Here is an 11595-nt window from a genome sequence, read left to right as displayed (position 1 = left end):
CTGTGTGTTTTCTATATTTGAGTATGTATGTATAATATCTGCAATTACAAGTCTATAGGTAAATATTTATATTAATACACTCAGATAGATAGATAGATAGATAGATAGATAGATAGATAGATAGATAGATAGATAGATAGATAGATAGATAGATAGATAGATAGATAGATAGATAGATAGATAGATAGATAGATAGATAGATAGATAGATAGATAGATAGATAGATAGATAGATAGATAGATAGATAGATAGATAGATAGATAGATAGATACTTCCATTCCAGGCTCATGGAATTGATGTCCATCCCTTGCTGAAAGCCATCCCGTAAGTTGCAGCCCTCTGATAGAATGATGGGGTGGCACCCAGCTCAGAAAAGATTTCACTGGGTGTGTTTGTGTCTGTGAATACATATCTGTAGGTGTATATAGAGACCTATTTAAATAGATTTAGATAGGTCTCTAAATGCATATGTATGTGTTTATATATATATATATATGTATATATTTATACACACACACATATAAAGTTTCACCTCTATATGTACATATTACTGTGTATACTGCACATAACTATTTATATATGCACATACATTAATGTATACCCACATACCTATTTGCATTAATCACATATGTTATTTTTTTCAAGTCAAACTGAAGTGCAGATTCCTCATCAAAATGAAAGCTTCCCAAACATGCAATTTTCAAGACAGTCACCTATTTTTCGAAAGCCAGCCTATTCGCCTCTAATAATGCTGCCAGCCTCTGGTTGGAGCTGGGCGAATGGCACACCAATATGCAGCCTGATCTATGTTTTAATCAAAGGGTGAGCTGACACACCACGCATGTCTTAATCTGAGCCTGAGCAACGTGCATCCCCTCCACTTTGACCTCCCAGTTAATCTGCATTCAGGCAGAAGCTCGTGTTTCTCTCCCTGGCAGATTTTTCCTGTGTGTGTTTTCCTCCTGCCTGCATTTTTTCCTCCCCTCGATCGCTCCCTCCTCTCGCTCGTGGATGCTCCTGGAGTGGTCCGGCAGCGGTGCCTTGCCTGAGCTGAGCCTGAGCATCTCGTCGCTTGATCTAGAGAGAGGGGCGCCTGCGAGGATCGGATGCCTGCCCCTTGAATATTAATCCAGGCACCATGCAGCAGCATCACAACCGCTGTACCTAGTGAGGGAGGGAGGGGGACTGCTTCACCGGCAACAAAGGAGGAAGAGGAAGTGTGTGGGGCCGAGAGGAAGATGAGGAGTCCTCCAAAACGGAGCACTCTTGTGACGGATCTGGCGTTTTTCAGCACGATGGTCCTGCGGGCTCTGCTGCTCCTCTCCCTCGTCCATTGGTAAGAGCATCTTTGCATCCTAATGTCGCTTTCGTGGGGGAAGGGCGGAGGCGGGGGGTCTGCAGCCTTGTAAAAGGGGGAAACGGGTGATGAGCAGCTGTGCTGACATGCAGGGGTGTGAATCTGAGCAGTGGCGGTCTGTTGTGTGGTAAACGGTTTCTATGTATATAGCAGGGCTGTGAGGGAGACGATGCACTGTGTACACTCGACTGGCCCTTGCAGATGTGCTGCTGTGTTGGCTGTACAGATATGTGGTCCGTGACTGCCCGTTGTATGAGGAGTCTGGGAGGGAGGGATAACATCAGCAATGGCACTGCTGTGTTTTGTGGTGTGCTTCGTTCGTCGCACCACTCCATTGTGGCTATGTTGTGCCCGCCCTCCTGCATCCCAAAACCGCTCCGCACAGGTACTCCTGCAGGATAGGCAGCGCATTGATATTATTGTCATCTTAGGGGGGATGAGGGGGAACTCAGGATTTCAGCACCAAGAACAGCGAATTCATTTCCGTAAAAGCTGTGCACAGACTGCCGATACATAGTATCTGTTTGAGTAGGGCCACCGAGGGCACGGCCCGCTTGCAGCGCGTCTCAATTGAAGCGTGTATGTGTTTGTAAATGTGTGTGGGGCTTGTGTGTGATCGCTGTATGTATCCATTCATGAGGGGAGTGGCGTTTGTGGACATCAACTTTGCTCCTCTTATAGCAAATTTCGATGTACAGATACAAACATTATTGGCTTGTATAGTAAACAAGCACATCCTTAATGTTCAAAGATGGAAGGCACCTTACTGTGTCCATAGCCTGCCTGCACGATGTGCTTGCTTTGTGTTCATGTGGAGAGGCAGGAATACTCCCACTGCAGTGATAATAATTATGCTGAAACTGACATTTTAGCACAGTGTGTGGAATGTGCTGTTAACAGAGTTTTAAATATGGACGTGCTGCAATGCTAACTATGGGGTCTGCTCACTTTTCGCATAGGCCAAGGGTGTCCCACTATACACTACCTCTGTGGTCACTAATTCAACTAGCTAACAAGCTCGATTTACCTCTACATTATTTATATTTTGGCCAACCTATAAAATTAGATCAGTTGGTGACTAAATCACCCTCTACCACACTACCATGCTCTGCTTAAGTGAAAGACAGGCTGACGCTCAAGTTTCACAGTACTGGCCATAGGCTCTTTGCAACCATTTCTGGAATTCCTTGAGTGGGAACACATGCTTAGACATGCAGTGACGTCAGTGAGTAGTTTCCCGAGGCCAAACTCATCATTAGGTTATATTTTAAGACAGTCCCTAGAAATATCTCTGTGGCAGGCATGTGAAGAGCGGATATAGCGCCTAAGAATTGCCAATTTGTCAGAAAGGCGTTTCTTCTCCCTACCCCTCCCCCCGAAAAACGATTTTAAAAGTTTTGTTTTGTCGGCATGTGGCCTCTTATGAGACATACACCATTCACTTATCAGCACTTTCAACGGTGTGTTCCCTATGAGGCACCATCATATTAATAATGGAGTAGCCCACGTGATGCAATTTATATGTTTCCAAATTCATGTTGGCTTTACGAGATGGACGACCACAGATGATTCAGTTGCCATTCTTTATTCAAGGATCTGGAATATATTTTATATTGTCAGTTTTCACCTTAAATATGTGGTTCAGTTCAATTACCAACCCAGAGCCTTTCTGAAAATCACGCTGGCCTGGTTTCACTTTGAAATTGCAGACATCTTGCTGACAATTTTGAACACACACTGGAACAAGACTGCAGACATGTGCGATGAAAGAGCCATTCAAGATGGCAGCCCCCGTCCCCTTCAGTTTGCTGGTGTTGGAAGCTGCCGGGTCAATAAGTATCTTTTGTTTCTAAAAAACCTGAAAGGAATTTGCATTTGAAATGCAGTAAACACTGCCAGCGCCGCTTCAGAATGAAGTGCCCGCTGAGTGTTAATCACCCTGACACATGGACTTCTCTGTAAACAGCACTATAATAGGGTGACAGAAGCATCCTTCTTCTTTGCCGGAGGCAGGAACCCACCACAAATAGATGGAGTTCTCTGTGTTTAAGACAGAAGGGATGAATGCTAATCTAAGCTTACGTTTTAAAAAAAAAGTTTAAATCATGTAGTTCCCATTCACGGAGAAGTCAATGCAGAAAACTTTCTGGCATTTCAGAGGTTTCCAGTGAAACTATGCGATTTATTTACTGCGTGTTAATCATGTAGACATCTTTATTTAAAATCACTCTTTCGCTTGTGCTCAGTGCTCTACCGAACTCCTGAAATAAATAAATGAACACACAAACAAATGCACAAATACATAAATACATGGATACAAATGTGTTTTCCTGGTCAAAGGCTGCTCTGCTCGTGAATGAAATAGGGAGACAATTAGCTATTTAAGGTCGTAAATTTAAATTGTATTTTATAGTTATTTAAGTGTATCTGGTGAACACTCAGTCCGCAATTTGGCCTGTGCAGCACACCACGGAATGCTAAAATATGGACACGGCCAGCATATGAGATGCATGGAGGGGCTAACTCCTGAACTAGTCCAGACAGAGCTAATCAGGGTGGTATTCAGAGCCTTTCTGAACTTTAACAGGTCTATTTCCAGTCTTTGATACCGAGGAGATCTATTCCATAACATATCAGTTGCACTTGGGCTAGAGGATTGCCTGCTGGTTTTGTAAGGCAGGCCTCTAATGTCTGTTTGTCTGGCAGGACAGAAATCAGTGCAAGATATGAATTTTACCCAGATGTGAAATTATGTTGGACATTTAGGAACGGTGTTCTTATTGCAATGTACAAAATACTTAAAAGCATTTCTCAGTGCAGGATGTTTAGTTTAACCAAATCCAGTGGTCAATTTAGGATGTACAATTAACCAAAATGTCATTGAAGATGTCATGTTTACACATGGGTGAGGAGGCACGGAGTCATGGCATGTATCACACAGTTGGGGCATATGAGCTTTTGGGGTAGTTTGGTGGGGAGGTTTGTCTGTAGGGACTAGCGCACAGGTCTTATTTGTGTGGTGTGCTTCTGGGAAGGCCTCAGATGCTGTTTTTCTGCTGTTCATGAATGCTATTAAAGGTTGTAAATTTAAATTAGATTTATTATCTATTTAAGTTCCTTTGTTGAACACTCAATCTGCTTTATGGCCTCTTCAGAACACTAAAGAATGCTAAAATATGGACACGGCATGCTAAATCTGTCTGATGGTGCAGTCACAGCAGAATGCACAGTTGGAATAACTCTCTTTAGCGCTGGCCCTTGGCTGACAGGGCATCGAATGGCCCACACTTACTAGGAAGGAGCTTCGAATACTGAGTCATCCATAATTTTTGCTGCTGCTCTGGTGAGGAAAGACACTCGATGCATCACCATATCTTGGCAAAAATTGGTAGTTGTCTTCGCATAATATGAAAAATGGCGGCTGGCATTGGGGTGTGTTGTAGGCTGCAATGATTGTTTTTACTGAAAATGCTCGTGCAATGCAGGAGGAACCCCTTTAGCGAAAACACTTTGAGATGGTGGGTTTCACGTCAATGTGGAGGGAGTGTAGTGTATGATGGAGTCTGTGCCCCTCAGAATCCAGTTGGGTTGATGGTTGCTGCTCCTGCCTGCCACACTGTAAATACATCATTGTGACCCTTTGAGTGAACAGGCCTTCATGGAAGTTATTTATGAATCATGATTGAGATTTTCCAGTAAATGGTGCCTTTGCTTCAGAAAAGTTTGGGGTTTTGAGTGAGTATCTTAAACGTATCCCGTTTCTGTATAGAATATGAATGTATTGAGCAGCCTGACAGCAGAATATACACTCTGGACTTTCATCAAAATGGTCTCTAGCTATATTATTTTTCATCAAATACACCATAAAGATGATATCTTTCAGTGTATCAATCCATCCTTTTCTCCCAATAATTGTATTTCCCTTACAATGGTTACCACCCTCATCCATAACATGTAAATTGTAGTTATGATGGAATGAGAGGAACACAATATTTTATTTTGGGCACCCACTATATGACAAAATGCTCTCCAAGTCCAGGTGTTTTTGAATCATGCAAACCTTTGAAAGCAAAAAAAAGGGTTCTGTATAAATGGCCGAGGAGTACTATACAGTACAGAATATGGGAACATTTTCGTGGGGGAGGTACATTGTAATAGTTTTATATGGGTTAGGAAAATATTGTAGGAAACCTGTGTGAAGAAGATATTTTTAAAGGCCACAGACCTCATTTATAATTTCGTGAATGGCTGGCATTCAACCAGAGTGGCAGAGGTGATTTCTTCTGCCACTCTGTCAGCCATATTAAGAGATCTCAGCTGGCCTGCAGACTTCTCTGTACTTGCAGAGCAGCTGCAATCATGTCAACTCCTCTGAAGGCACAGAATTGTGGTGAACATCCATCATATGTCAGGTGACCTCTTTATGTTTTTCAAAAACAAACTCACAAAGTCGGAGTTCGTTCTTGAAAATCACAAAATAAATGACCCTAGCACTGTTGGGGTTCTCTACGCTTGTGCAATCATATTTATTATTATGTTGCACCACAGCCACGCATGTGCTGCTCTGCAAGGCATCTTGTATCTAGACTGTGGACTTGAAGCACCTCCCATCTTTTCCATTCATACCTGTTCATGCCCTTCATAAATGCGTACTTTTGTTTGCTCAGTTGCTTTATTAGTCCCATCTTTGGGTGTTTTGGACCCTCCCAGGTGACTGCCCCAGTTGCGTGTGCTCTTACTCTTTTTTGATTTAAGTTCCCTCCTGCGCACTCTTTTTTTTTTTGCTTTCCCCTGGCTTATGTATCACAGCACTTGCCTCATAGATGCACCCTTGATGGTTTGGGCAGCAGCACAGTGCAAAGCATTTATATTTTCTAACCAATAGCGTGTGTTAAAAAGAATAATTTTATTATAGCAGCATGGTGCTAACAATGCTTGTTTATTTTGTGTGCCCTTAGGGCCTAATTACTATGTCGGTCGGAGTTTCCTCCTCCCGACACCGACTCAGAATCAGGACTGACTGACTTGTGGTCAGTGGTTCCTCGCGACCGATTACGATGCAACTGAAGACTGTTGGGTCGGATTCCCATTGACTCCTATGGGAGCACGTATTCCACCCCACAACACAGGCTCCTATAGCGAAAAGGGGGGGGGTGCATAAAACTCTGCACCCTGATGCAGGCACCCCATGGTGCCTTCCAAACAGTGCAGAGTTATACAGGGGTCTCTTAGGTACCCCCGTGGCCCCCAACTGCAGGCCGTGGGATGAAAGGGGCCCTGCGAGTGGCTCCAAAAGACAACTTCTGACAGCCTTTTTGTGTCGGACAGACATACTCAGAAAGGCTGAGGGAAACCAACATCGTAATCGCTTGGTCAGAAATGCAGTCCTGTGGAGCTGTATGATGCTGCTCCGACCAACATGGATTCTTCGAAAGCTGGTCAGAACGGAATCGGAAAGACCGTGCGGTTTACAAACTGACTGCGAACATCGTAACCGGTCGGTCGGATTGTAAACCGACCTAGTTGTTCGGAAGGGTTCCAACATGGCGTAGGAGATTCTGACTGGAGCAGAATTTCTACCTGACATCGTAATCTTCCCCTTAAAGCGATTCCATGCTTAGCTGATGGCCTTAGGTGTCCTTTGTCTTTGCAATGTTTCTTCCCTCGAGCAGCAGTGTTAAATTTGTAAATATATTGTAAATTTGTGCTGACAAGAACTCCTCGATGTAGTTATTTTGCTTCACTTTGAGTTTTGGTTTGCCTTTTGTATAACTAAAATGTCTAAGCACCATGCAGCACCAGCAACACAATTGCTATCATATAGTATTTCTATGCCGGGTGGACGCTTATTCCAAGTTTTTTCCCCTTCAAAGTGGGGTAAAGGAGAACCCGATCTGGACTTGAGCATACACATATCGGGAAGCTTCCGCCTCCCTCTCCCACCTATGTGCTGCAGCACCGGCACCCTCTGGCCAGCGGCAGCCATAATATACAACCCTAAGGCATCTTCCCTCAGAGTTCAGCGTGCCTTCCTCCTCCCACTTTGGCTCCCAGTACAGTGTCGTGCTCAGGCAATGGTGGTTTTTGTAAGTAAAACTACTTGTAAAGTGCCTGCTGCTGCTAGGTGTGTTCAGCATCATCTTCAGCTCTGTCACTGCTCACAAATTACTTAATCTCCCCTCCCGACACCTTGCCAGAAGCAGACACTGTTAGCAAAAAAGATTAAGCCTGGTTGCAACCAGTGATGGTTGCCTTGAGAGGCACCGGGGTTCCTTCATCTCCTCGGGGTATTTTACAGTCTTTCCTTTTGATCTGTGATAAGTCTGTGAGTGAACAGTTTATTGCCCTGCATTTGTCTGTTCTTTCCCCAGCCTATGTAATTAGAGCTTAGGTATACCCCTGACATATATAAAAACAGCCTCAGAAGCAGGCAGGGTTATTGTGGTGGGCCCTTTGAGATTTAGATAAACAACTCGATTTACAAACATCGGCGAGGAAGGGCAACCTACACTGACTCTGTACGCGTTCGCCCCTGCCGCATGCCATAGTGCTAATAAACTTACATTGTTATATTTCACTTTTTCAGATCGGCAGGTCTCTGCATGTTTGTTTTTAAATGGGCTTCTGACCACCCAATTGGTGAGTGTACAAATACTGTTGCAGGAATACAGTTAGGGCAAAGCTACTGCCACTGGATGCAAGGAAAGGAAGTGTGACTACAATGTGAGAGGATTTCGCGGTGTGATTTGTTTTCAATCAGTTACTGCAATTGGGGGCCTCCATCAAACATGTCCATTATGGGTGCATATTTGGGCAGTGTTCTATTTGCGCCTCTTACACCACAGCCTTTCACTTTGTGTGCGAGAGTATTCTTCTGCCTTTAATTCTTACAGGCTGGTTAATGAAGAGAAATCAGCAAACAGCTCTAATGGCCTCCTCCCAATACAATAACTGTCTGACCACATGATAACACTGTAAGGTGCACAGGAGCAGATTCATATGTTTTAAAAGAAAGCACTGCTTTTGTGTGGTATCAGTGGACAGTTAAACACATATTGCATAAGGCACAATCAAACATCATGTAACACAGCATGTGACACGTGAAAAGTAGAACTAAAACATTGAACCAAAGTTGAAATTAAGCACAGACCATCAAGAACATGTGTCACGCAGCTGTAAGAAAAAAAACTCATAACTACAGCAGATAATTACAGTCATGAAATTCATTTGAGTGTGGTATCAATTAAGAAGTAGTAAGGTTTTGCTCAGACCAATTTTATATATATGAGCACAGAATAAGACCAATACCATTGGGCGTTCTCAGTTGTGGGTACATTTTACTACTAAGGGTTTAGTAATTTGTCTCTAACAGTGGCAGCAAGTATCACAGCAGTTTGCCGTGGCGTAGGGACGAAAAAAATAAAATTTAAATAAAACCACTTACCTGCCTCATGCCTTTGACCACACCGCCGACTCGGTGCTCTTCTGCTGCTGCGCTGCACAGGTACCTTGGCTCCCCTGTGGCCAATCCTGACGTTGCTATCATGTTTGAAATCAGCCTTAGGATTGGCCTGAGCACTGTGAATTTGTGCTCCCAGGGAGACTGGGAGCCTGTGATTTGCAGTCTCCAACCCGGCAACACATCTGGAGTTGGATACAGCTCAGTGCGCATGTGTGCCCTGCCTGAGACTGGCCAAAATTACATTCGCCCTGACAATTGTGCTTCGCACCACTCCCCCTCCAGCCTCACAGCCTGTCATCTTCTGCCCCTCCCCAAGACTCGTTAGTCCTGAAAAATAAAAAGATAATAAACATGTTTTATTATCGTTTTATTTTTTTATGTTTGGGGCTGCCGGAATGGGTGGGCGATGCTCCTCCGCCATAGGTGAGTAACCCAGGTGTCACAAGCAACTCCCCTTCACACTCCTTCCCTTAATGTTTTATTTCTTTTTATAAGTCACTTTGAAAAGACTCCGTGATTTATTGCTTGTTTCACCTTTTCATGAAGCTGTGCAAAAACACATGCTTTAGGCCTACAACTTCAGTGCCAAGTAGTATGCTGCATTTACTTCGATTATAACTTGCTAGCCAACATATGTTTTTTTATTTAACTTAAAGCATATGTACTGAATTTGTCAACATTTAGAATGCTTGTGGATTTTGATATTTTTTTCTATATTAGGTACTAATAGATATATATACCAGACTGGAGATATTAATCCTTTGTTACTATCAGCTTTAAAACCACACACATTAAAGAAATGCTCTTGTTTGGTTGAATTGTGTGGATTGTTTAACGTGTTGTTTATCCATAGTACAAGAATGTTGGCTTATTGATTTATTTAGTGCAACCCTGCCTGAATATGTTAGGAAAAAGGGAATACTGTGTGATGACAAAAGAGCTATTTCGTTTGCATATGATACAATTTGGTGCAGTCTTTAATTCTATTAGTGACTTTGCTTGTCAATCTTCTCAGTCACCATCCTTTCTCTGGCAGCCTTATTAGCTTCTTTCCTTTCGTAGATGGGGCCATCTGCCCCTTTCTTTCTGTGGTACTTCTTCCAATGCATGCTCTATTCTGGAAGGTGGCACCTTTTGCTTCTGTCACTACTCCATCCTGTCCATAAAAACAATGTCAAGGAGCCCCATAAAGGCACCACTTATATGTCCAGACATCAGTTTTTCATTTTTTAAAACAAAAAATACACAGATCTAAAGCAAAGCTCCTACCTATTTTTTTTCCATCAACAAAAGTGCAAAGCTATCCACACAGGTCAACGTCACACAATTTAACTCCATGTATTTCCAGTCCACACCACATAAGTCAACACAAACCACATACACCAACTCAATAAAATAATTACACTACACACGACATACATCCAATCCACACCACAAAATTCCATATCATGCCACAAAATTCAGCAGCACACCACAAAATTATCCTCCACTACATACCACTCCACAGCACAAAATACCATTCAACATAATTACACTCCATATCCAATCCAACCCACATAATTCCACTGCACACCGCATACATACACTCAATAACCAATAGGTAAAACACATTGCCATTTACAATGCCATTGGCTCTAACTTAAACAAATGTTTGACCTGTTGCATTTCCAATGTTTGTTCAATTTGGGATTGCCAAAACACATCAGAACATCTGATTTGATTGGACAAAGTGTCTAATGCATCTATATTGATGGCCCAAACTCTGTTGAACCATTGTGGTAGGCTTTCAGACGGCAGAGCCAGCTTGGGCAATGCTATTGGAGACCTGACACTCCACCTGATTCAAATTAGAGCAAGTGGATTGTCATTTTGGAGGACGAGATACCTCTCCCCTTTGTGGTGGGGTACTCTGCCAAACACTAAATCAGTCCCTGTGTTTTCGAGATGCTATTTAGATCTCAAAGCATCTTCAGGTTCTACAGAGATATTTCTGTACTGACTTTGGAGCTTAGCTGAATTGCAATTGTGAAAATCAGATTATAGTATAGGTAGAAATCATACAATTTCTGGTGTGATATGTAATTTTTATGTCATTTGGATATTGAAAAATATATTTTTATTGTAGATTTGGTGTACACACATAGACAAGTTTAAACCTGACATTGTAAGAAGCTGTTTCTTGAACATCAGAAACACTGTTAGCAAAAACGACTGGAGAATAATTTTAGAAGAGTTATGAGCAAGTGATGACAGCTGTTCACTCAATCTACTTTAGAAATATTTTTGAGAAACAAATATCCCCTCGATACTAGGCATCAAGTTAGCATACTGAAATGCCCAACGTTTTGGTATATACTACTTAAGTAGTTATCAATAGCAGCAATGGAAACATTACACGAAGGGGCATATTCTCAAGGATTTATCGCCGCGTTAACGGCTCTTTTTTGCAGCCAATGTGGTGATAAATTTATCGCGAACAACAATGAAAGAGTGTTATTAACTATAGAACAAAGGAGTATTCAAGCACAAAGAAAAACAACACCTATTTGGTGTGTCTAGAAAGCCCTCACTCACCGACCTAGTCGGTGACATGCTTCATCATTGGGCCCCACTGGGAGTGACAGAGTGCCACCCCAGTGTGCTTCAACGCCAGATTTACTGCGGAGCGGGTAATGTGAAGATGTGAGAGCTAAGTGATAGTGTCAGTGATTAGGGAACGTGTGAATGGTGAGTTTAAAAATGCCTTAGTTGTATCAAAAAATATTTTATTAGCTGA

At 42.6% G+C, this 11595-nt stretch overlaps 1 protein-coding gene across 2 annotated transcripts in view; it reads left to right on the top strand.

Annotated features, from left to right (window-relative positions):
* The first annotated feature begins 1090 nt into the window (after positions 1 to 1090).
* Positions 1091 to 11595, top strand: part of GABRG2 (gamma-aminobutyric acid type A receptor subunit gamma2) — a 561032-nt gene continuing 550527 nt past the window's right edge. For both annotated transcript variants that reach the window (XM_078653408.1, XM_078653407.1), the window contains exon 1: positions 1091 to 1336. In XM_078653408.1, the coding sequence (XP_078509534.1) occupies positions 1239 to 1336 (98 nt within the window). In that variant the 5' untranslated portion in view covers positions 1091 to 1238. The remainder of the gene's footprint in view (positions 1337 to 11595) is intronic.

The sequence above is a fragment of the Lissotriton helveticus genome, chromosome 7 (genome assembly GCF_964261635.1).
Source record: "Lissotriton helveticus chromosome 7, aLisHel1.1, whole genome shotgun sequence".
NCBI classification, from domain to species: Eukaryota; Metazoa; Chordata; class Amphibia; order Caudata; family Salamandridae; genus Lissotriton; species Lissotriton helveticus.
Note: the sequence above shows the minus strand (reverse complement) of the source record. Positions and strands in the feature narration are given on the sequence as shown.